We start from the raw sequence: 25,165 nt of genomic DNA on the forward strand, positions 1-25,165 counted from the left end.
TTCCATACAACACCCAGTGCTCATCCCAAAAGGTGCCCTCCTCAATACCCATCACCCACCCTCTCCTCCCTCCCACCCCCCATCAACCCTTAGTTTGTTCTCAGTTCTCAACAGTCTCTTATGCTTTGGCTCCTAAATGTCCATCAACTGATGAATGGATAAAGAAATTGTGGTTTATATACACAATGGAATACTACGTGGCAATGAGAAAAAATGAAATATGGCCTTTTGTAGCAACGTGGATGGAACTGGAGAGTGTGATGCTAAGTGAAATAAGCCATACAGAGAAAGACAGATACCATATGGTTTCACTCTTATGTGGATCCTGAGAAACTTAACAGGAACCCATGGGGGAGGGGAAGAAAAAAAAAAGTGGCTCATTCATTCTTGACACATGTGTCCTTAAATTTGGGGCTTTTCTTTTTTTCTTTAAATTAAGTAGGATGGTATCCTCCCTTCTTTCCCTCTTTTTGAACCTTCTATTATTTAGAAACTAGAACTCCTAGACTGGCCTTTAAATTTTCTTTTGTTTACCCTGCTTTTTTCTAGCTCTGTCTGTTGACTCATTCTGGAAAATTTCCTTAAATTTATCTTCTAAACCTCCTTTGAATCTCTCCACTCATGCTGTAAATTTTTTTCCCCTAAAGCTAGTTTTTGCTCTCTGAATGTTGCTTCTTTGGTATTCTATTTTTTTCTATTAAAAAAATAGTTGTTATATTTTAACATCTCTCTGACACTTTTCCTTAAGTTGGGTTTTTATCTCTCCTATTACAAGTCTTTTCCATGTGTTTGAAAACCCTTGGTTATCCGCTCGTATTTAAGTGTGGAGACCTAAACTCCTGTTTGGAAATGCTGAGCATGTGAGTGGGTCTTGTCAACAGTAAGCTTCACTCTAGAGAGCTCTGGCTAGGATGCTGAGTTAAAAAAACCCCTACGTTGATAACTGTAGATCTTCTTTCTTAGGTTGGCCAAAATCTCCAGGCGGGGCGGGGGAGGGACAAAAATCCTCTATTATCCTCTTGTCTGGAAGGTGAGCCCCCAGCTGCCAGTGTTATCAGAGCCAATGCTGAGGGCCTGAGCACGCAGTATGTGCTCATGTACCTGCCTGTTCCCTCCATTTTCCACAAGGCACCCCTGCCCTGGGTATTCTGGGTCTCCCCAGTTAGGAGACCCTCTTCCCCAGAGGATAAACCACAGTGTGGCATGGAGAGAACTAGTATTTTTCTTTTTCTTTTTCTTTTGACAAAGTGGTAGAAGGGACAGGATTGATTTTTATACAGCTATCCAAACATCTTCCTTATTTTAGTCTTCCTGCTTCACCTGTCCTTCCAGAGGCACACAGCACTTCCGGTTCTTGGGGGATGGAAGGAATGTGCTTGACTCATCATCTTACCCTGGAAGCCTTGCTTGTGTTTGTTTCTCATCCATAAGGTAGATTTAATGACACCTACCACACAGGGCTATCATGGGGATTAAATGAGAGAATGTATACTGGGAATATATCAAGACTATAGTAGGCACTCAATAAACAAGAGCACTCCTCCCTTCCCCCACCCCTTCCAAAAAAAAGAACTTAACATTAGCAGCCAGAGACAGCCATCTCTCCTTACCACTTACTGGCTTGGTGACTTTGGCTAGTGTTTTTTTAAAACCATTTTTAGACTCATATTCTTATCCAAATAAGGGGATGATGATTGCTTTCTCACGCACATCTCAAAATTACTTTGAGAGTCAACTTACAAGAGGATGAGCAAGTACTGTGCAAATGCCAAACATGGTCCTTGGGCTTTGGAGGCAGACAGAGCAGGGTGAGGATTCAGCTGTGCCTCTTCCTAGATACGCGAACATGGGCAGGTTTTCTAACCTTGCTGAGTTTCACTTCTCTGCTCTGCACATCATGGTGGTGATACTTTGCCCTCAATCTGTGATAAGCTAAGACAAGTACCACACTGGAAAGCACTCAAGCACTGGTCTCTCTAACCCACCTGGCAGTTGCCTGTCTCTCTGACTTTGCTCTAAGTTTCCTGTACTCAAAGTTCCCTATGAACCTTCTACCCCAAGAGCATTATGAGTTGCTGAATATGAAAGTAACCACATTCTTAGATGTGAGGGGATGGCATGGGCTCCTTTGGTGAATACATGGGCCCTTTCCCAGGAAAGAAAATAATGCAAATATACAAACTAATCTTGGTATAAATTACAGGGTTCCTCAGAATGCTATTTGTGGATCCCATGTTAACGGATCTCTTTAAAATTAAAGAGTTTATCATATTGTAAACCAGAATCCTAAGATAAAATGCTACCTAGAAACCCCCGTCACAAATCTAATGATAATCTGCTAGCACTTGCCAACGCTTAGTATATGAAGCAATATAGACATTTTACCTGCCTTCTTTCATATAATCCTTATGAGCCCCAAAACTCAAATAAAGCACTGAGACTTCAGGAGAGTAGGTAACTTGCTCAGGCTCATAGAGCTAGTGACAAATCACAGTTATTGGTTAGAAATTGAGGAATCCCAAAATGATAGATTGAAGTTATTACCTTAGTACCTCAGAACGTGACCTTATTTGAGAATGCTGTTGTTGTAAATATAACTGATTAAGTTAAGATGAGGTTATATGGAATTCAGTAAGGATTCAGTGGGCCCTTAATCCAATATGACTGGTGTCCTCATAAGAAGAGAGAAGTCTGCACAGAGACAGAGAGATCACATGAGGTAGAGATTGGAGTGATGCTACTGGAAACATGAACTAGACAGGAAGTATGCTCCCCTGGACAATTCAGTGGGCCGTGGCCCTGCCAGTACCTTGACTTAAGACTTCTAGCATCTAGAACTGTGGGAATGTCTTCTGTTTGTAGCACTTGTTACAGTAGTCCTGGAAACTAGTAATGGGAAACTAATTTGGAGCTTCTGACTCCAAAATTGAAGCTCATTAACACTAGACAGCGGCACGTGCTTTCCATGTGCATCTCAAAACACAGGAAGAGAAAATGTGATGACATGTTAAGACCGGATAAAGACTGGCTAATTCTAACTCCAATTACATATTCCAAGAACATGATGAATAGATGGAAGTGTGCTCTGACTATTCAAGAAGTAAATTTGAGAAGTTTGTTGAGCAGAGCCGGAGAACAGTTGTTGAGATCCTTGAAGAGAGAGTTCTGTAATGCCCTGGGGGCTCCCTGGTGCACAGGGCTCGAACTCATGAACCATGAGATCATGACCTGAGCGGAAATCAAGTGTTGTACACTAAACCGACTGAGCCACCCAGGTGCCCCAAATGATCCTGGTCTTTAAAACCACCCACTCCTTCAGTATGGATAAGCAAAAGCTTTGCCATGTCCAGCAGTGATGTATGGGTTAAGGACACAGGCTCATAGTTGTGAGATGACTACAGGGCTCCTTCTCAAAAGTATTCTGAAGAGAACAGAAGGCTCATTCTCTACCATCATGTAAGGGTAAATGTGACCGCATGTGGTAGATACCTGTAATGGTTGAACTCAAAGAGTTATCTCTGAGCCAATCCACTCCTAGATATATACACCAAAGAACTGAAAGTAGGGACTTACACACCAGTGTTCTTGCAGCATTATCCACAGTAACCCAGAGGTGGAAATAACCTAAGTGCGCATCAACACAAAAATGGATAAGCAAAATGCGGTATACATGTACCATGGAATACAGCCACAAAAAGTGACAGATGATGTTCTAACACATGCTACAAGACAGATGAAGACCTTATGCTAAGTGAAATGAGCCAGGTTCAAAATGGCAAATATTGCATGAGAGGGAGGGGGCATGGTGGGAATTACTATTTCATGGGTACAGACTTTCGTCTGGGATAATTTAAAAAATTCTGTGATAGCGGTGATGGCTGCACATACTGTGAATGTACTTAATGCCACCAAATTCTATACTTAAAAATGTTTAGAATGACAAATTTTATGTAACATATATTTTTCCACAGTTAAAAAATGCTAATGGGCACCTGGGTGGCTCAGTTGGTTGGGTATCCAACTCCTGATTTTGGCTCAGGTCATGATCTCACAGTCATGAGACTGAGCTCCACTTCTGGCTCTGCACCCTACCACAGGGTAGGCCTACCCCTCTGTGGTAGGGTGCAGAGCCTGCCTGGGATTCTCTCTCTCCTTCTCTCTCTGCCTCTCCCTTGCTCATGCACACTCTCTCTCTCTCTCTCTCAAAAAAAAAAAAAAAAAAAAAGATGAATAAACCTAAAAAAATGTTTTAAAAAGTCAGCTTTCAGCAAATGGTGCAGAATCCTCCACACTTCATTCAAGTGACTATTTATTTATTACATAATATTCATACTTAATAGTGTCTAAACAGAACAAAACTGGTTACCGTATTATTTTATATAATAATGACTTAATACTCCAAAATAAGGAATATGTTTATTTATTCCTACCACCCAAATAATTTTCAAGATTAAAAAATTATTCAACATGACATGGAGGGCCTGGGTGGCTCAGTAGTTTAAGCGTCTGGCTTCAGCTCAGGTCATGATCTGACAGTCTGTGAGTTCGAGCCCCGCATTGGGCTCTGTGCTAACAGGTCAGAGCCTGGAGCCTGCTTCGAATTCTGTGTCTCCCTCTCTCTGCCCCTCCCCTGCTCATGTTCTCTCTTTCTCTCTCAAAAATAAACATTAAAAAAAATTTTTTAAATTATTCAGCATCACAAAAAAAGCTACTGAACTCTAAGAGAATTCCTTTCTATGTTAGTACTTCACTATGTTTAAAACGGTATATTTAAATAAATTATAATATGCCCATGTTGTAGGATTTCATGTATACTAAATTACACTTTAAAGAGATCAACAAATTTTATGAAACTGGGATAAACTACTCATGATGTAAGTGAAAATGAAGGTACAGAACTATATAGTACATCATCCCAAATATATCAGAAGTAAGAAAGACAAGACTATTACAATGTATTCATTCATTCAACAGGGAGGTACTGAGTATATAAAAGTGAACAAAACAGACAAAAATCCCTGTCCTCATGAAGTTTGTGTGTGTGTGTGTGTGTGTGTGTGTGTGTGTGTGTGTGTGTGTTTTAAGTGAGAGGAAAAAACAATTAAGAAAGCAAATAAGTCAATGAAAATAAGAAGTCTGAAGGAAAGTGTAGTGGCCAAGAGGAATTGAGGGATACTAGAAAGGATGCAGGATGGAGATTGCCAAGGGAAAGTCCCCCAAAATATTAGCAGTGGTTATCAATGGGCTGAGGCATTGTGGGTAATTTTTTCTTCCTAATTTTATTTTCCAAGATTTCTGTACCTCAGATGTGCTAATTTTATAGCTATAAAACTCACTATTAAACATACATTTCCTAAGAATAGCTGCAGTTAAGTTCATCTACCTTTATAGAAGATAATCCCCACAAACTGTTAACCATGAGGATTATTGGGACCATAGTCTCGAGTGTAAACCCACCAAGAAAAGGAAGCAAGCCAGTTCTAGATCCCAATTAGGAACATGGGAATTAAACAAATTCTTCCTAATGCTTAACCAAGCCTTAGTTTAGAATATTTTTCCTGGTAATTGGGGCACCTGGGTGGCTCAGTCGGTTGAGTGTCCGACTTTGGCTCAGGTCATGATCTCACGGTTTGAGTTTGAGCCCCACATCGGGCTCTATGCCGATAGCTCAGAGCCTGGAGCCTGCTTCGGATTCTGTGTCTCCTCCTCTCTCTGCCCCTCCCCCACTTGGGCTCTGTCTCTCTCTGTCTATCAAAAATAAATAAATGTAAAAAAACATTTAGAATATTTTTCCTGGTAACTTATGCATACCCTGGACAGAAAATGAAGAAGTCATCAAAGTGGCAGGGACTTCAATATTTTGTAAAAGTAAGTCAAAAGTATCCCTCAAGGTGTCAAACAAATTAGGTTGATATAAAAAGGTTGAAGAGGGGCGCCTGGGTGGCGCAGTCGGTTAAGCGTCCGACTTCAGCCAGGTCACGATCTCGCGGTCCGTGAGTTCGAGCCCCGCGTCAGGCTCTGGGCTGATGGCTCGGAGCCTGGAGCCTGTTTCCGATTCTGTGTCTCCCTCTCTCTGTGCCCCTCCCCCCTTCATGCTCTGTCTCTCTCTGTCCCAAAAATAAATAAACGTTGAAAAAAAAAATTAAAAAAAAATAAATAAATAAAATAAAATAAAAAGGTTGAAGAATGAGTGATGATGATGGTGAAATGTATAGCAAAAGGCATGAATGTTATTGCAGTTTTTGTCTTTGATGGAGGAAGATGAGAAAAGCTCAGGAGTAGTGATGAACTGCAATAATTAATTCCAGATGATAAAAGGTGTAACATACGGAACCCCTAACCATTCCGTAACCATGTCATCTAAGGGGTCAGCATGGGAGTTACAGCAGAAGTGAAGACAGATGTCACTGAGAGATGCAGTGATTCCGCTCTGTGAGAGCAGGATGCAGGAGTAGTAGATGCATTATGGACATTTGATTTTTTTTTTTTTTTTATTAAAAAGCAGCCCCCTATCTTTACTTATTTGATTTTATACATTCATTCTGATTGGGCGTCCTAAGTAGATATTTATAACTGAACAAATTAGACTGGCTTGACATCAAGATTCAGAATCTAGGGGCTCCTCCTGGTTGGCTCAATCAGTACAGCATGTGACTCTTGATCTCGGGGTTGTGAGTTCAAGCCCCACACTGGGCCTAGAGCATACCGAAAAAAAAAAAAAAAGATTCAGGATCTAGCCACGTGGCTATCTGATTTCAGGACAGTGGTTTAATCATCCTGTGCCTCAGTGCAGCCATGGGTAAACTGCACCCTGATCCAGTGATAAAGTGCATTATGGTTACTGGTCTCCACTGTTGCTCCTAACGAGAATGTCACTGGTTGCTGAGCGCGTTTCGCATCACTTGCTTCCACAACGAACTCTATGACACACTCAGTATCTGGATGGGAGGGTGGGATGGGTGAGAGCCAGTAGAGAGTTTCAGGCTGGCCACCTCCCAGAAAAACCACCAGCCTGGGACAATGACGGCCACCACCATGCCCCATCTGGGTATGTCACGGAGGTGCTCGCCCCCACCATGTCCTCATCAACACCCAGACTTCTGTCATAGATGGGGGGTGGCAGGGATGAGGGCAGCATGGGGATCGACCGACCTAGAGCACTTCCTAGGGAGGGAGCAGCATGTGAGCCAAGGCTCCAAATCCCCACGGTATGATCCATTGTCCCATCAGACCTCACAAATACAAATTCAGAGATAGAGTTAGTAAGAGTTTAGAGACGGCAACTGCAGGGCATTAGAGCCCAAGTGTGCCGCTTGGATGCAGCCAGCCCTGGTAACTGCTCACATGATCTCCTAGTTTCTTCCCCTTATACTGGTAGACAGCTTAGACTTGGAGCCTCAGTCTAGTATCTCCTCTTAAAAAAATATTTCTGCCTTAACATCGTATCCTGCTTCAGCTATTGGCTCATTGCTCTGCTCCCCTTTAGACAAACTTGTTGAAAGACTTGATGACACTTTCTTTGTCTATATGTCTATATCCTCACCTCTCATACACCCCAGCTCCCCAGAGTCTGCCTACTGCCTGCCTGTCCCTACCAAACAGCTGTTGCCTATGTCCCCAGTCTCCTCCCGGTTGCCTGATACCACAGGTATTTCTTACTTTCCTCAACCCCACATTCACCAGACCATTCAACAGAAGTGAGTACTCCCTCTTTCTTGAAATACCCTTCTCTCTTATTTAAATTTTTTTTTCTTTAATGCCTAGTTTTGAGAGAGACAGACAGAGAGAGAGGGAGACACAGAATCCGAAGCAGGCTCCAGGCTCTGAGTTGTCAGCACAGAGCCAAATGCTGGGCTCAAACTCATGGACCGTGAGATCCTGACCTGGACCGAAGTCGGATCCTTAACCAACTGAGCCACCCAGGTGCCAGGAATTACTCTTGTGTCTTAAATTTCAGAACAAATGGTTTTTCATTCCTCACTAGCTGCTACTTCTCATTTTTCTTAGCTGGATAGCTTTCCTCTGCCTGACTCTCAGTAATGGGATTCCTCTCTTCTTTTCTTTCCACCCTCTCCCAGTCCAGACTCATCAGTCCCCAGAGAACTAGGAACCACATCTTGAGATCGCTAGGCCAGACTTTCCCACTCACCTCTGACTGCTCAGTCCCAGTGTCCTACCTAACATCACCATTTAGTCTCCTGTCACTTTATGCACACAGACAAGAGCTTTTTTCCCCCCTAAAAGTGTTTATTAATTTATTTTTGAAAGGGGGGGGGGAGAGAGAGAGAGAGAGCAGGGGAGGGGCACAGAGAGAGGGAGAGAGAATCCCAAGCAGGCTCTGTGCTGTCAGCGCAGAGCCCAGCTCAACACGGGGCTCAATCTCATGAACCTTAGATCATGACCTGAGCTGAAAGCGTGAGTCAGACACTTAACCGACTGAGCCACCCAAGCACCCCCAAACAAGAACTCCTGACTATGCCTAAGCATGTCAGTGCCCTACCTTCATTTCAGCAGTGTCCTAGCCATCTTCCTGCCTGCTTACATGAACACCTAGAATTCGTTATTTTGTTCTTCCCTCTTATTCCACATTCAAACCATCAGTGAGTCTCAATTATTTTATATGGAAAATAAATGTTGAATAAATTCGCAGCTTTCCATCTACGTTCCCACTCTGCTGGCCCAGGTATCCTTATCTTTCACTGAAAAATCCTTGTCCTAATTAAAATAGGTTATTTGGGTTTTTTTTTTTTCATTTTAGCCATGTAAGTTATCTACATAGAACTTACTGACAATTATAATTATACATTTGAATTTCACAGAAAATCCCATCACCTGAAAAAGACATTAGAGGAGAAAAGAAAACCAACACTGGGTAGCTTTTATTTATTTATTTGCCACGTAAGAACATTTAAAACCTCGTGATTATGATAATGGTATTAATAAGATTTATTGAACAACTACTATGTGGCAGGCATTATGCCAAATACCCTTTATGGATAATCTCTTTTTATTCCCACAAAAATTGTATGAGGCAGATATAATTTATTAGCCCCCATTTACAGATAAGAACACAGGATTGGAGAGGCAAGTCATTTCAGTGTGACTTGTGAAAAGAGTCTCACTGTGAAAAAAGTTCTATTTCTAAAATCCTTAAATACTAAACACACACAAGAAAGAATGTAATCTTATAATTGGATTTTTTTTTTAATTTGAGAGAGAGATGTAGCGTGTGAGCATATGAATGGGGCAGAGGTGGGGAGAGAGAGAAAGAATCTTAAGCAGGCTCCACACTCAGCACGGAGCCCACTGCGGGGCTGGATCCCACTGTGGGGCTGGATCCCACAACCCTGGGATCACAACCTGAGCTGAAATCAAGAATCTGACACTTGGGCACCTGGGTGGCTCAGCTGGTTAAGCATGTGACTTCGGCTCAGGTCATGATCTCATAGCTTGCGAGTTTAAGCTCCACGTTGGGCTTTGTGCTGATAGCTCAGGGACTGGAGCCTGCTTCAGATTCTCTCTCTCTCTCTCTCTCTCTCTCTCTCTGCCCCCCCCCACCCCGCTCATACTCTGTCTCTTAAAAATAAATAAAAAAATTTTTTAAAGAGTCTGACGCTCAACTGACTGAGCCACCCAGGCACCCCAGAACTGAGATTTTTAATAGTATTCACTTTATGAGAAGTTTACTACACGGCCCCCATTTTTCTCCTTTTACCACAGATAAAGAAAAGCACTGCCATAGGTTGGCATTTGTCCACAGCGGGTGTCTGGGAGTCACTGGATTAGCCTGTAATTCTCTGACACCATGAAACTAGTTAAAGTTGAAGGACAGCTCTAGAGCATATCACTTGTGATCCCCTGATGAAAAGTTACTTAGCGGGCTCACTAGCCCTTTATCATCCCAAATGGTTGGCAGCAAATGGTTGCCACTAATACATGTGGAGCTTGGCAGGTTCTTTAAGGATATATTTGAACTTTCTCCAGAGAAGCAGCCTCCAAGGCCAATTGATGGCATCTGTTTGCATAGTCAGCACTTCCTTTTTATGAAACTCTGTGCCCCAGGGAGTCTGGGATTTACTGACACCCATTACTGGTGCCAAAACCAAGCAGTGGGCACCAACAGCTTCTTTTCCTGCTGCCTGAACCCCAATTCATGAATATGCTCGGAAGTCAAAAATATGTTGGCTATTTCCTTAGAAAAAATTGGAAAGTAGAACAGTGGGGTAGAATGGGGGTGATCAATTGTTAGATGCCCCCTAGTTGAATAAATGTCCCTAGTAGAAAATAAATTCTACTTAGTGTTATTTCAGATGAATTACAGACTGGTACCCATTTATTTGAACCCAGTCTGTATGGCTATCAGATAATGTATATTATAAGAGTAATATATTTTATCCACTGAAACAGTAGATTTATTGGCTCAAGTATTTCCATTGGTGCACGATGACCAACCGGAAGAGAGATGGTGAAGAATGGCTTTAAGCATCAACAGAGAACAGATATCAATATCCTTGCCTGGCCTCTCAGCTTAAGGCTAGAGGGCTGTAGGTGGATACTGGGTGGTCCCCAGCATATATGAATATATGTCTGCCAGATGCTTTGGATTAGGGGTTAGCATAATATGGCCTGCAGGCCAAATCCAACCCACCATCTATTTACATGGCTCATAAGCTAAGAATGCCTTTTGTATTTTTAAATACTTAGAAAAAAAGTAAAAAGAATATTTTGTGACAAGTGAAAATCATGTGAAATTCAAAATACAGGGCCCATAAATAAAATTTTACTGGAAGGGAGCCACCTTCATTTGTTTTCTCATTATCTGTGGCTACTTTCATGCTACAATGGCAGAGTTGAGTAGTTATGACAGAGACTGTCTGAACTGCAAAGTGTAAAATATTTACTATTTGGCCCATCACACAAAAAGTATGCCAACCCCTATGTGAAGTAATTCTCAGAAATAAAAAATACGGGCTACTCGAGCATAAAACAAGGTTAACATGACTTATTTTACTGTAAAGAGGACTCCAGAAAGGAAAGACGAAATAGTTTAAGAGGAAGAAAATAAAGCATGTGCTGGTCTATTGAATTCAAAATCTGTCACCATAAATTTTTTCAGTTTTTCCACCATAGAAACAGGGCTCCCTGTCCTAATGTAACAAGAATATCATTAAATTATTGGCTTTTTTGTGTCCGTTTCCAGATGAAATTTCCATGACTGGTCACATAGCCATGTGTGGTTGAAGCCCCTATATAATTCATAGAACCTGAATTGGTGAATTGATGACTACCACTGGTTACTTTAATTGAATAGGCATCTGCCAGGCCATACAGCAGATGCCGGATGCTCCTTCACTGCCTTGGTCATTAAAGACATTAGGCTTGGAAAAAAAAAAGACATTAGGCTTGGGGTTCACATGGTCTGAACACTGAAGCCAGCTTACAGATTTAGTTTTCAAACCCAGGTAGATGCAAGAAGAAAACTAAAAATGTCTATAACTTTGGATAAGGTAAAAAGTTAGTCTACTTTGAGTGTTGCTTAATACTAAGCAATTCCTTCACCACAATTTATTCATAAGACACTTTGAGCTAAAATATTCTTTACTTTAAAAGAGGAACAGGGGCGCCTGGGTGGCTCTGTCGGTTAAGCGTCTGACATCGGCTCAGGTCATGATCTCACAGTTTGTGAGTTCGAGCCCCGCGTCGGGCTCTGTGCTGACAGCTCAGAGCCTGGAGCCTGCTTCAGATTATGCGTCTCCCTCTCTCTCTGTTCCTTCTCCACTTGTGCGCGCACTCACTCTCTCTCTCTCAAATATAAATGTAAAAAAAAAAAAAAAACAATAAAGAAGAAATGAACTATCTCCAAATCTCATTCCTACTTGGACCAGAAACATCCACCATCCCAGAGCTAAACAGAGCTACCTCATGTTTAACTCATTGACCTGAGTAAACCTGAATTGTGTTACATGAAGAACTCAGGGTGAGTAAACTTTACAGAACATAATCACTCTTCAGCCATAGAGATTTCACATATCATCGTCTGCTGCCATTAAACCAAGGGAGGAAATCAATGGCCAGAAATCATGTTTCCAAAAGACAAAAGAGTAGATACAATCATGACCTTTCATTTCCCAAATTGACATCCACAGAATATTATGTGTCACAACACATTAAAAGATTTTCTACAACATAATTTCATTTTGAATTAAGTTTAAAAAATATAATAATACTCAGATTTCATTATTGTAGGACTTTTCAGAGTCTTTAACATGCCCATAAGCATTGTGAATCTCTGAAGGCCTGATGTAACTTGGCTACATTTGTTTGAGTGGATCCTCTCAAACATGTATTCATAACTCACCACTCAGTAAACATGCAAATTGGAAGCACTAGCTCCATCTTGGAGGTCTTTTTTCTTGGCTAATTTCTCCCTTACTCTTTTTTTTTTAAGTTTATTTATTTATTTTTAGAGAGGGAGAAGGAGGGGGGGTGGCAGAGAGAAAGAATCTCAAGCAGGCTCCACACTGTCAGCTCAGAGCCCAACGCTGGTCTTGAACTCAAGAACTGTGAGATCATGACCGAAGCTGAAATCAAGAGTCAGATGCTTAAGCCAGTGAGCCACCCAGGCTCCCCTCTCCCTGACTCTTCCAATGTCTTGGAATGGGGGAAATAAAGCCCTCATAAATGCCTGTTCTTACGAACTGTTGGAGCCGAGATTATTTATGACAAATGCTTTAACTAAAGGTTAGACTGTCCAAGATGCCTTTATGTTTTTAAGAAGCCAATTCTCACTAGAGAAATTTTCCTTCTACTTTCCCAGTCATTTTGATACAAAATAGTAAATAATGTAAGACAACACCCACGTTTGAGAGGGGGAAGTCTGAAATTCATTTGCCTATCCAATTGGGCACAGAACGCAATGCATAGACATTACAATAACAAAGGAGATTTTCATAGTCCTTCTTGCTGGAATCAATTCAGTAACCTCCCATTTCTTTTGGATTGCAAATCTGTGGTCAATTTTTTTGGCCCAATATTTTGAAGGACCCACTGCCTCTGCCACCAAAGAAGATGTAGGAAAACCGGAACCAGTCACATATCCTAGGAGACCAGTGTTGCCAACTGAAAGTAGAACACTGAGTTTTCAGCAAGTCCTAAGAAGAATGCAATAATTTGGCTTTCCCTGCAAACTCAGGGCACTGATGAACTCTTTGTAGCAGCTTTTAATCTAAAGCCAACTTTTCTTAGTTACAGCACTGCAGAAGAAAGTGGTCTCCCAGCTTCACTAACCAATTTCATCACCTCTGCATTCTTTGTACATGCTTAGAAATACATACTACTTACAATGATTGCAAGACCCTCTCCTGTTGCCTAGACTCTGATTAGAAACCAGTCTACTTTCTCCTGTTGTTAAAGAGTTCCTTTTTCTAAATCACCTTGAAAACCTCAACGATTGGACTTTTTAAATGTTAGTATTTTTAATAAAATAAACAAGCAAAAAAACCCCAAGAAACAAAACCTGAAACAAATCAAAACTGTATTCAGACAGAGGAAACAAAACAGATTTAAAGAAAAAGAAGTTATAAACATTAAAAAGTATCACTTGCAAACTTCTTCTTAACTTTCAGAAAAGTTACATCTTTTTGTATCGTTAATTATTTCTCAGAGTTTCCATATGGTAGTGGGGGGGGAGGGGGACATTTGCCACTATGTCTGTTGATCAAATGGGATTACTTAAGTAACTTTGGGTTTAAATCAGAAAAAGTAATTGATTTTTCAGCCGATTGAGTTTTTGATTTTGCCTTAAATGAAAAGACAATCACCCCAGTGTCAATGTCACTGCATTGACAAAATTATGAATAGGTCGTATTCACTATGGCATCTACACAGAGCTGCATTTAATCAATTTTGGTTCTTTCAGAAGCGGAAGTACCGTAAAGAGCTCATGCTAAGTGCCTCTGTGCTAATATATAATAGTATAACTAGCATCAATCAGGTGCTTACTTTATATGAGACACCTCACTAAGTGTTTTACTTGCATTATTTTATTGTAACCTGACAATGACCCCAATGAAGGATCCCCAATCATTACTTACATTTTACATATGAAGAAACTGAGGTTTCCAGGGGTTCATTAACTTGAAGAATAGAAGGGTTTGGTTTTTTTTCCCCCACATGAATTCACTAATAATTATTTAGGTTTGGGGACTTTTCTCCATGGTATTTCAAGTCCCCTTAGAACACTTTATAATTAGTCAAACTGACTCTTGTGTTTGATGATGGGCAATCAGACCACATCTCCTTTGAGTTTTCTCATAGAAACACCTAGAATGCTAGTCTGTGGCACTGCTGAGATTTAAACCGTGTAAATGTCCTTCCACCAGTGGATCCCATGCTTTCTCCCACTATGCCAGGTGGCCTCCTCTCACAAAATGCAAAACATAATTAGGTGGACGCCAATGTAGTGCTTCCTCTAAAATTAAAGAATTACCATATGACCCAGCAATTCCACTGCTAAGTATATACCTGGAAGAATTGAAAACAGGGGCTCAGATAGATATTTGTACACCTATGTAAATAGCAGTGTCAGTTATAACAGTCAAAGGCAGAAAAAAGCAAATGTCCATTGACAAAACAAAAATGAACAAAATGTGATATATACACGCCATGGAATATTATTCAGCCTTCAAAAGGAACGGAATTCTGATAAATGCTGGAATATGGATAAACCTTGAAAACATGATGCTAAGTGAAATAAGCCAGACACAAAAGGACAAATCTTATATGGTCCCACTTATATAAGGTACCTAGAATAGTCAAATTCTTAGAGACATAAAGTAGAATGATGGCTGCCAAGGACTGGGGTGCTGGGGGATCAGGGTAGAGGAGAAGGGGTGTTACTGTTTAATGGCTACCAGATTTCAGTTTGTGGAGATGAAAAAATTCTCCAGATAGCTGATGGTGATGGTTGCCCAAAAATGTGAATATACTTAATGTTACTAACTATACATTTAAAAATAGTTAAAATGGGGGGCGCCTGGGTGGCGCAGTCGGTTAAGCGTCCGACTTCAGCCAGGTCACGATCTTGCGGTCCGTGAGTTCGAGCCCTGCGTCAGGCTCTGGGCTGATGGCTCAGAGCCTGGAGCCTGTTTCCGATTCTGTGTCTCCCTCTCTCTCTGACCCTCCCCCGTTCATGCTCTGTCTCTCCCTGTCCCAAAAATAAATAAACATTGAAAAAAAAATTAAAAAAAAAATAGTTAAAATGGTACATATTTTATTTTAAATAATTTTTTTGATGTTTATTGATTTTTGAGAGAGACAGAGACAGAGCTTGAGCTGGGGAGAGGCAGAGAGGGAAGGAGACACAGAATCCAAAGCAGGCTCCAGGCTCTGAACTGTCAGCACAGAGCCTGATATGGGGCTCGAACCCATGAACAGTGAGATCATGACCTGAGCCGAAGTCGAAGTCGGATGCTTAACTGACTGAGCCACCCAGGTGCTCCATTATTATGCATCTTTTAAAACCAAAAAAGAAGTTAGGGCTTAGATTTGCATCAAATATAAAAGGTGGGCCACAAAACAAACCAAAAAATAGGACAATTTGAGATCTACTTTGCAGAAGGTAACAGGAATGAGATAAGCAGGTTTTATGCTATTCAACAGCACTATAAACCTTGTACTTTGTCTTCACAAAACAAAGATCAACATAAATAACTAATAGAATGATTCTCTCAAGATCACCATCATATGGAGCAACATGAAATACAAAGTGTCAGGACGAATTCCAGCAAGAACAGCTTATTTCAGTGGACAGGATCTCAGGTAACATCTGAGTCCTTCATTACCTTCAGAGTGAACCAAAACACTTCAGCAGGAGAAATCTTGAAATATTATTTGGGAAAACTGATTCGAATTTTCTTCTCAAATCTATACATTGGGAACAGCAAACACTTTGAAGGAAATATTAAACACTTTTTCATCGCAGATTGGGATTCTTTGACACAGTATTTTTAAAATAATTAAATTGGCTCATTTAAGTGCCCTACATTCTGGCCCAGTTTGATTATTTATGTAAAAATCAGGAGAAAAAAAATGAGGTAAGCATGAATGTTCTTTGATTAGTCAGTGCTTTTTGTTGTTTTTCTTTTCTGGTCAGAAGCTTTAGAGCAGTCAAATAAAATTTTATCTTGTGCTCAGTATAGAGCTATGAAAAGAGCCAAATCGAATTTATAGGATTTACTGATAAAAACAAAAACAAAAAGCTAAATGCTCAGAATGTCCTACTTTCCCTCCCAAAAGTCAGTGTCTTAAAAACAAACAAGTGAATATGGCAATTAAATACAGTCCCTTTGCATTACATAAAAAACTCCTGCTCATCAGAATGTTAGGATATAGGCAACTATTCACTTCTGATTTTGTCATTATTTGGACCCTGGACTTGGTTTTCCTGTGCTTGAATTATTCTTCTCATGTCATTGCATGAGTGGCTTCTTCTCATCTTTCAGGCTTCACCTCAGATGTCACCTCCTCAGAAAGGCCAACCCTGACCACACTCTATCTCAAGTGGTCTCTCTGCCATCATCCGGTCCCTCTCTGTATGGTCACTGAGTCATTCCCTTGGTGGTGCTTTAACACTGTCTCCAGTTATCTGGTTTATGTATTTGTTTCATTGTTCATTGTTGGCCTTCCCCCATTAGACCATGAGCTCCACAAGGGCAAGGGCCGTCCTGATCCCTGCTCTTTTCCTCCTGTCCAGCAGTGACAGGCTTGTCACAGGTGGATCTGCCCATCCATTTCTGCCTTGCGACTGTGTGTATAAACAGACTCAGAGCCTCACCCCTAGGGAGGCTATGCTCAGCTCTTCTTTTTATGGGGCTGGAGGCTGGACAACTAAAAGGTGGTGGCCTACAGGGGGCTAAGAAGGACCTGCTTGCTCCTTAGGCCTAACTTTACCCCAATTTACTTACACAAGAGTCCCCTGCAGGTACTTAGAAAGTGGTACCTTATTTTTCCATTTGCCTCAGTCCTTTGGGTCTCTAGATTTCTTGGGAACCCCATGAAAAGAAAGGCTGGCTCAAGTGAGGAAAATTTAGAGATCTCTGTATTTTCTCATTATAATGCTATCCTAATACCTTGAAGTGACACACATCCCTCCCAAGTGACAAACGTGAATCTAGCCTCTCTTTCCTACTCTCTGTGGCCTCCTGCATAACATAGGGAACACAGTGAACTAAACAATTGAAATCTAAGCCTACTTGTCTTTTCATTTCAGAGATGGGAAAATCAAGTAACATCACAGGTCTTTAGATTTTCACCCTAACTACTTGATAAAGCAAAGCAAGGCCACAGAAATAAGCATGGGAAAATGTTGAAGACCATTTTCTAAGTGTATAAACAAGGGTTTCCAGGGGCGCCTGGGTGGCGCAGTCGGTTAAGCATCCGACTTCAGCCAGGTCACGATCTCACGGTCTGTGAGTTCGAGCCCCGCATCAGGCTCTGGGCTGATGGCTCAGAGCCTGGAGCCTGTTTCCGATTCTGTGTCTCCCTCTCTCTCTGCCCCTCCCCCGTTCATGCTCTGTCTCTCTCTGTCCCAAAAATAAATAAACGTTGAAAAAAAAAAATTTATAAACAAGGGTTTCCATGCAACACTTTGTATAGGTAGTAAGGATGCACCTGTCAGTTAATAGCGAGTGGCTGGGAACAGGGCATCCTGAGCAGTCGGATATTTGTTTAAAAGAGTCCTTCCAGGCACACCTGGGTGGCTCAGTCAGTTAAGCATCTGACTCTGTAATTTTTTTTTTCAACGTTTTATTTTTATTTTTGGGACAGAGAGAGACAGAGCATGAACGGGGGAGGGGCAGAGAGAGAGGGAGACACAGAATTGGAAACAGGCTCCAGGCTCTGAGCCATCAGCCCAGAGCCTGACGCGGGGCTCGAACTCACGAACCGCGAGATCGTGACCTGGCTGAAGTCGGACGCTTAACCGACTGCGCCACCCAGGCGCCCCAGCATCTGACTCTTGATTTCAGCTCAGGTCATGATCTCAGGATTCAGGAGATGGAGTCCCACATCATCAGGCTCTGCACTGACGGTGCAGAACCTGCTTGGGATTCTCTCTCTCCACCTCACGTGCGCACACACACTCTCTCTCTCAGAATAAATAAACAGTACAAAAATAAATTAAAAAAAAAATAAAAGGGTCCATCCACAGACTCAAAAATTGAGATTGTAGCAGGCTTCTCGGTGTCCCCTGACTATGGCAAACAGCTAGTTCACCCCTTCTTTTGTAACAAAACAGACATTTTTCTTATCTATTTCTTTTCTTTTTTTTTTTTTTAATTTAAATTCAAGTTAGTTAACATACAGCATAGTACGGGTTTCAGGAGTAGAATGGGTAGTCATTCATCACTTACATAGAACACCCAGTGTTCATCCCAAGTGTGCTCCTTAATGCCCATCACCTGTTTAGCCCATGCCCCCACCCTCCACCCCTCTAGCAACTCCCAGCTCAGAACTTATTTTTAGAAGGTTCATGGGCACATAAGGTAACAAACTAAACTTCCCATTGTAACTTGTTACCCTTGTAACTCGGTTCGCACATGTACACCAAAGCAATCAGCTTTGCTGTGTAAATTTACACTGTGATTTACTTATGAAGCAAGGTGTTTATATTTGAATTCTGCAAAATTGTATATTTTATTACAGTTATCACATATTTCTTACCATCCTCATTTTCGTCAAACACTGGTGGTTTGCTTGAGGTGTTGGCTCCCATGGTCAAATATGCCCAGACCTGAAGCCTCCAGTTACACTATCCTGACAGAAACATTCATTTTCACTCCAAAGAGGTCTGGAAGCCTGAGCTCGATACCTGGGAGAGAAAAAGAAATGTAATCCTTATAATATGGTGTGCTCTAGGAACCCTGAGCACAGAACTGTGGCTGCAGTATTAATCTAATCTGTATCCCTACATCAGAACTTTTTGTGATTGAAAAATGATACTTTCACAAGTAACAGAACATTAGGCCTCTGGGAGAACCCACCACATGGCCTCATCAGTAGTGGTCCCAGACTTACAAAGACCAAAGAGAGCAACGTGTTTCTCTAAGTATGAAAACAAGTTTAAAACGTGGTCAACCACACTTTATTTAACAAGTCCCAAAATAAAAAAAATAAAATTTTATTGTGACTCTGCACATTTTTGAGAAAATATATTGGTTCAAAATTGCTCTTTTGATGTTTGATCAACAACTTTAATATTTTTGGTCATGAAAATAGATTCCCCACCTCTTTCCTCCTACCCTGGAAAGTACTACAATGTAAAAAGAACAAGGTCTGAGTTTAGGCTTTATCACACCAGCAAATTGCTAAATTTCACTAAACGTGATTTTTATCCCCTTCCCCTGAAGTTGAAGATAATGATGGTCCCCTCCTCAAAGGCAAATTAAATGTGATTTGAGACAGTATGTAAAAAAGTATTTCACAGTGGAAGTGTTCCATGATTGCTAGCCCCTCTGAAGTTCAAAGGATATATGTAAGAGCCAAAGGCCCTGAAAAAATGTACATTTGCAGCTTTGTTCACTTCACTACTTTCCCTGAAATTGGTTAGGAGAGGCAGCATCCACAGTTCTGGTTCTTTTCTTTCTTTTTTTTTTTTTTTCTTTAATTTTTTTAACATTTATTCACTTTTGAGAGACAGAGCACATGCAGTGGGAGGGGCAGAGAGAGAGGGAGACACATAATCTGAAGCAGGCTCCAGGCTCTGAGCTGTCAGCACAGAGCCCAATGTGGGGTCAAACCCACAAACCGTGAGATCATGACCTTAGCTGAAGTCGGACCCTCAACCGCCTGAGCCCCCCAGGTGCCCCACAGTTCTGGTTCTGAAACCGAAACTACTAATGGCTGGTTACTTGATCTCTTGTCTCTAAAATGGAAGAAACAACAGGGCACCTGGGTGGCTCAGTCGTTTAAGCGCCCAACTTTGCTCAGGTCATGATCCCATAGTTCTTGGGTTCAAGCCCTGCGTCAGGCTCTGTGCTGACAGCTCAGAGCCTGGAACCTGCTTCAGATTCTGTGTTTCCCTCTCTCTGCCCCTCACCCACTCACATTCTGTCTGTCTCTCAAAAATAAATAAACATTGAAAAAAATTTAAAATGGAAGAAACAACAGGGCCTTCCTCAGGAATCACAAGCTCACATGCCTACAAGAGCCAGGCAGGAATGCAGGTGACTACCCTTCACCAGGGGGAAGACATCAGTGCCTGGTGGGGACCCTGGTGACCTCGAGAATCCAGGCTCCCTCTAGAAGAAGTCATCGCTCTCAGATCTAAAATTTTGTCACCAAGCGGAAACATGAGCCCAGGGGACAGATCTTCAGATCTGCCAAAAATAAAGGGTAAAGATACAGGTTTTGTACAAACAATATTTAAAAATTCATTTTAGCTGTGTATGCCTGAGCAAACCTCATGCATGGGACAAACACGACTCATAGGATATAGTTAATGAGACAATGTCTGTAAGGCAGTTCACACAATGCCTGGCACATAATTTACAAAGAATAGAATACTATTTTTAATAGTAACTGTATTTCCTTATACATTTTTTCGATACTGTATCGAAATCCACCTATTGATGGATTTCCTCTTGGACTTGTTACACAAGACAAAAATGCAGATTAGAGACAGAATTGAGGAAAGTGTCCCAAGCAAACCTGGGCGAAGGACGAGTTACTGAAAAAAACTTGCGAAGCCCCTCAGCAAGTCCAGAAGCAAAGCTCATTTTCCCATTAGGAAAATGTAAGTAAAGCCTTCATTTGGAAGGCAGACTCATTAAGGAAATGCTACTTTTCATACTAAAAGCCAACTGCTGGCAAAGTGCCTTATGGACTTTAAAAAGAATCATTAAATGGAGAGCAAAGAAAGAGTCAGCAATTAGGAAGCAACCAATTAAATGGTATGGGAGGGGGAAGGTGGTAACAGGTGGCTGGAACAAGCCCAGGGGGATTACTGACATCAGGAAGACAGAAAGACCTCCACTCTATATCTACGCTGAAAAAAAAAATAAATAAATAAAGGGCTTTTAATTTCAGTACAAAAGGGGGTGAGGAAGAAGCAAGTGGGATGCCCTTAGTGTTTCACTGTGGGCCAGGGAGAAACGAATGGGGTGCTCTGTGTTTTATTACTGCATTTAGAGCCCAGAATAAGCGGGAAATCGTGTGAGGGCTGAACCAGGGATCACATTAGAGAGCCTTGGTCCTAAAGAGAACATTGATTTTAATGAACTGAGATTCTTCACACCATAGACTGGGATCACATTGTCTTTTATTTTGTGCGTAAAACCTCAGGACACAGAATTTTCACACCACACCCCAAATCCTGTCATTCTTATATTTTTCTATATTCCTCAGGCTTTTCTCAAGTAGCCCGTGTTCCTGTAGCATAAGATGTACCAAGCATTGACCTTGCAAGTTGTCAAGACAGAGAAAGAGAGAGAAATATTATCACAATTTGCCACAGTTCAGAGTTCCACCCTGATGTGCAGACAATTCGGTTCACCAAATATCCAGTGATTTTTAGCAGGAAGGAACTCTGTCAACAGGAAACCACTTTTACATATGTTTGGGGAAGGGGGAGGTATATGTTGTGGTTTCTCCATTGTACCTCATGTAGCCAATCCAGTTCAGAACTGTCTTTGCCTTTTTCTCCCCAGGGGGATAACCAACTTAGGTAACTTTCCCTCGTATCCAGTTAGAAATAAACTGTCTGGCAGGAAAATGAAGGCACATCTTTCGCATTCTGCGGCATAGGGCCCAGAAGGGTTATGGGACTCTCTTCTGCCAAATCCACACCCATCCTGACCTCCTGGAACTAAGTCTGCAGGGCTACAGAGTATCATTTCAAGCTGTCAAGAGGACAGTGATCACCCGTGGAAATGAACACCCTAAACATAGCAACTATAAGAAGAAGAGCAATATGTCTTACAAGAACACAGGAGAAATTTCAGATTCTACCCTCACCTGCCCAGTCCTCAGATTATTAACTGCAGACTCATTCTCTAAAGCCAATGTTTGACCCCTCGCCTCTACTTTTGGGGGCTGTCAATCCGTGAGCTTTTCTCTAAGGAGTTAGGGCCACCTAGGTAAAGACGCCAGAAAGTTGCCACTTTGATGGGACTGTTTAGGTTCAGTGTCACAGCACGTGCATAGAACTTACTTTGTTTGCATTTGAAAAACAGAACTTAAACTGAGAAACATACAGAAAAAAGGAAAGAAAGAAAATATCATGAAAAACACCACTCTGCTCTATTGTTTATATTTCAATATTCATCGAAAATTACAGATAAACATTATTTCCACCTTAACCCTCATGCAAAATTAATTCCCCTTTCATACTTCCCGAAGGCAGAAACGATGGCATATCCTGTATATGTTTCACAGTCCTCTTTCCATGATTTTACAATATGACGTGTGTTTTAAAGTAAGTCATATAAATGACATCGTGGTCTACATTGCGTCTTACTGTGGCCATTGACATTTACAGCTCTCTGATTTAGGCATGCTGATCTCTGCAGCTCTGATTTCTGCTTTTTAAGCGCTGTATAGCAGTCCATGGTGTGAATACACCACACTTTATTTATCTATGTAAAAATGTTCAAATCCTTCCGCTTTGGGGGAAAACATCCTTGTGGAGATGAAGCCAACCATCGAAAGCAGTTCTTGCTTGTTTAGAAGCTGAGTAAGAGAAGCAGTCAGAAACACCTCCCGCAGTCACCTCGACCCAGCATATATTTACTGAAGTCTGACTGGTTCTGGCCCTGGATCAGTGAGAGGCTGGGGGACCAGGTGGGGCCACAAAACAATAGATCCTAGCCCTATGTGCTGGTGGTGGGTTATCCTGACCGCCCGCCTTTGTCTCATTTCTCTTCGCCTCTAACTTCCCAGCTTCCCGACAGTGCCCTTAGTCTGCAGGTCTATTTAAAAGAAAGAAAAATCCAGACCACTACTCACCTAGGTCTTGGTTCTCTCTTCTCTCCTTCAAGAAGCTGGGACGTCCGCCCGGGGAGTGGGGGCTAGCAGAGGGACTCCCAGAACCGCAGAGAGAGCAAGGGAGCCGGGAAGGGCGCCTACCTGTCTGGGCGCGGGAGGCTGCGGGCGCGGGGCTGCGCGGGGCTGCGCGGGGCTGGCCGGGGGCGGGCGGCACCTGCGGCTGCCGGGGCTCCGAGCGCCACCCGAGCGCGCGGCTCCTCTGGGAGGGGCCGAGGGCGGGGAGCGGTCAGCCCGAGGGCGTCCCCTTGTCTCCGCCCTCCCCAGAAACCGCCGGGCAGTCGCCTGGGAGAGGAGCAGTCCTCTGGGGTCCGTGCGTCGCCGGGGGAGGGCGAGACGCGGGACAGCGCCGCGGGCGCGGCTCCGAGCCGGCGGCCGGGATCGCGAGGCGCCTTGGCAAGGTCCAGAGCCGGCTGGCCGCGGAGCGCGCCCCCACTTCCCGGACCGAGGCCTGAAGTGACCCCCCCCCTCCCCTCCGAGACACCCGGGCAGCGCCACCGAGGAAGGGGTGGGAGGGGATGGGCGGGGGAGCGGGTACGGGCCTGCAGCCCGGGATGGTAAGACTTTCTCCAGTATTGTGGGAAAACCAAGAGAGGATTGAGAATTTCATAGGATCCGACAGGGAGGATCTTTTGATTATGGTCTAGCAGATATCCTCCCTTCACTGCTGGGAAACTGAGGCACGAAGAAGGAAAATACTTGCCAAGTGTAACATACAATGAACGGAGAGAACCTCTTCCAGACCTAGGTCTCCTGGCTCCCAGTCCCTCATTTTCCCCCTGCATCTTTTTTAATGCTCCACCTCTGCCTACGGAGGTGGGGCAGGAGACAGGGGCACAGAGATGAAGGCAATCTCGCTGGAAGTTTCTATGTTCTCTTCCCTTGCTGCTCTTTGTACGTCCCCTTTGTAATAATCGACACGGTCAAAATAACTTTTTATTGTTTTTTCCACCAACCCAAGAGTCACACACACTAAGACACCAGAGAATTGGTACACAGGTTGCTCTTGGACCCGAAGAGGGTGTGTGATCATAGGCAGTTGAGGAGCAGGGCAGAAATGGAGGGTGTAGGTCTAGTCTGAGGGTGCGGTGGGGACAGCTTCTCTTCAGCTCCAGCATTTCCCTGCCATGTGGAAATGCCAGCTCAGTGTTGCCAAATATTCAGATTTTAAAAGAGAAGCTAGAAACGAGAACTTCTGTGTGAAATCTCCCATTATTTAAAAACATTGGCAAGTCTAAGAAATGTTAAAAAAGCTGTGTTGGTCAAACAAAACGCATCTGTGGCTGAAATGTTTTTTCCAGACTCCTGTTTTGATCTATCTAGATGTAGAGTTGCAGAGTGTGGAAACCATTTTGGCTTTGTTCACGATGTTTAGTTACAGCTCCTAGAATGGTGTCTGCAGCATCTTTAAATATATCTGCTGAAATTTTTGGACAAGTCAGTGGTCACCTTATGGTCAAGAGCCCCATAGTTTACTCATGAAACAAAGATTTCGGAGAAGCTATGTTGTATTATAAGCTAGCCCACTTTCTCTTCTCGCTCTTATCTCAGTCATTAGCTACATTCTACCCTAGTTAGTAATATGAAACTTGGAATAACCTTGAACTTCAACTGACCTACTCTGTCATGTGCATTTGGCATCTGGAGGAAGAGATTTGCCCAAAGCTGCACAGTGAGTTAGTGGTAAAACCAGGTAGAGACTTACCTTCTGTTGCCGACACCTTATAAAGAAACTGGGAGAGCATCAAATGCTATAAATGAACATTTAATGTGGAATTGGAGCTGAATTCCAAAAGAGGGCAACCAGGTTCAAAAAAAAATAAATCGAATTTTTAAGGAATTCAATGTTTGGAGAGGGTGTTTTTGTTAAGGCAAAAATCAGGCACCCGGCTGAAGACACACTCCTTTTGTGTAACGTCTGGTAGTTTAACGTCTGGTAGTTTAAAAAACCCTTGGGTTATCTTCGTGGCATTAGAGATTCACTACAGATTTGTTAGACTGGTGTTATCTATCTTATCTCCTCCCAGGAGATAATGGTAACTGTTGTATCACTGAGAAAACTGAAATTGCCAGAAAACAGGCTGAGACTAGAACTGAAGACTCTGGATACCTCTTCACTTTAGTAGTA

General features: G+C 42.4%; 1 protein-coding gene across 3 annotated transcripts in view; it reads right to left on the minus strand.

The window, feature by feature from the left end:
* The window catches only part of STK32A (serine/threonine kinase 32A), a 147,047-nt gene extending 123,737 nt beyond the window's left edge, over positions 1–23,310 (minus strand). The window contains exons 1-2 of one of the 3 annotated variants that reach the window (XM_086701092.1): positions 23,002–23,310; positions 18,721–18,868 (exon numbers count right to left, since the gene is read on the minus strand). In XM_086701092.1, the coding sequence (XP_086557218.1) occupies positions 18,721–18,772 (52 nt within the window). In that variant the 5' untranslated portion in view covers positions 18,773–18,868; positions 23,002–23,310. The remainder of the gene's footprint in view (positions 1–18,720; positions 18,869–23,001) is intronic. The other 2 variants (XM_086701104.1, XM_025923642.2) reach the window with 2 other exon arrangements.
* Positions 23,311–25,165: the final 1,855 nt, after the last annotated feature.

This window comes from Puma concolor, chromosome A1 (genome assembly GCF_028749965.1).
Source record: "Puma concolor isolate L17-30 chromosome A1, mPumCon1.1.hap2, whole genome shotgun sequence".
NCBI classification, from domain to species: Eukaryota; Metazoa; Chordata; class Mammalia; order Carnivora; family Felidae; genus Puma; species Puma concolor.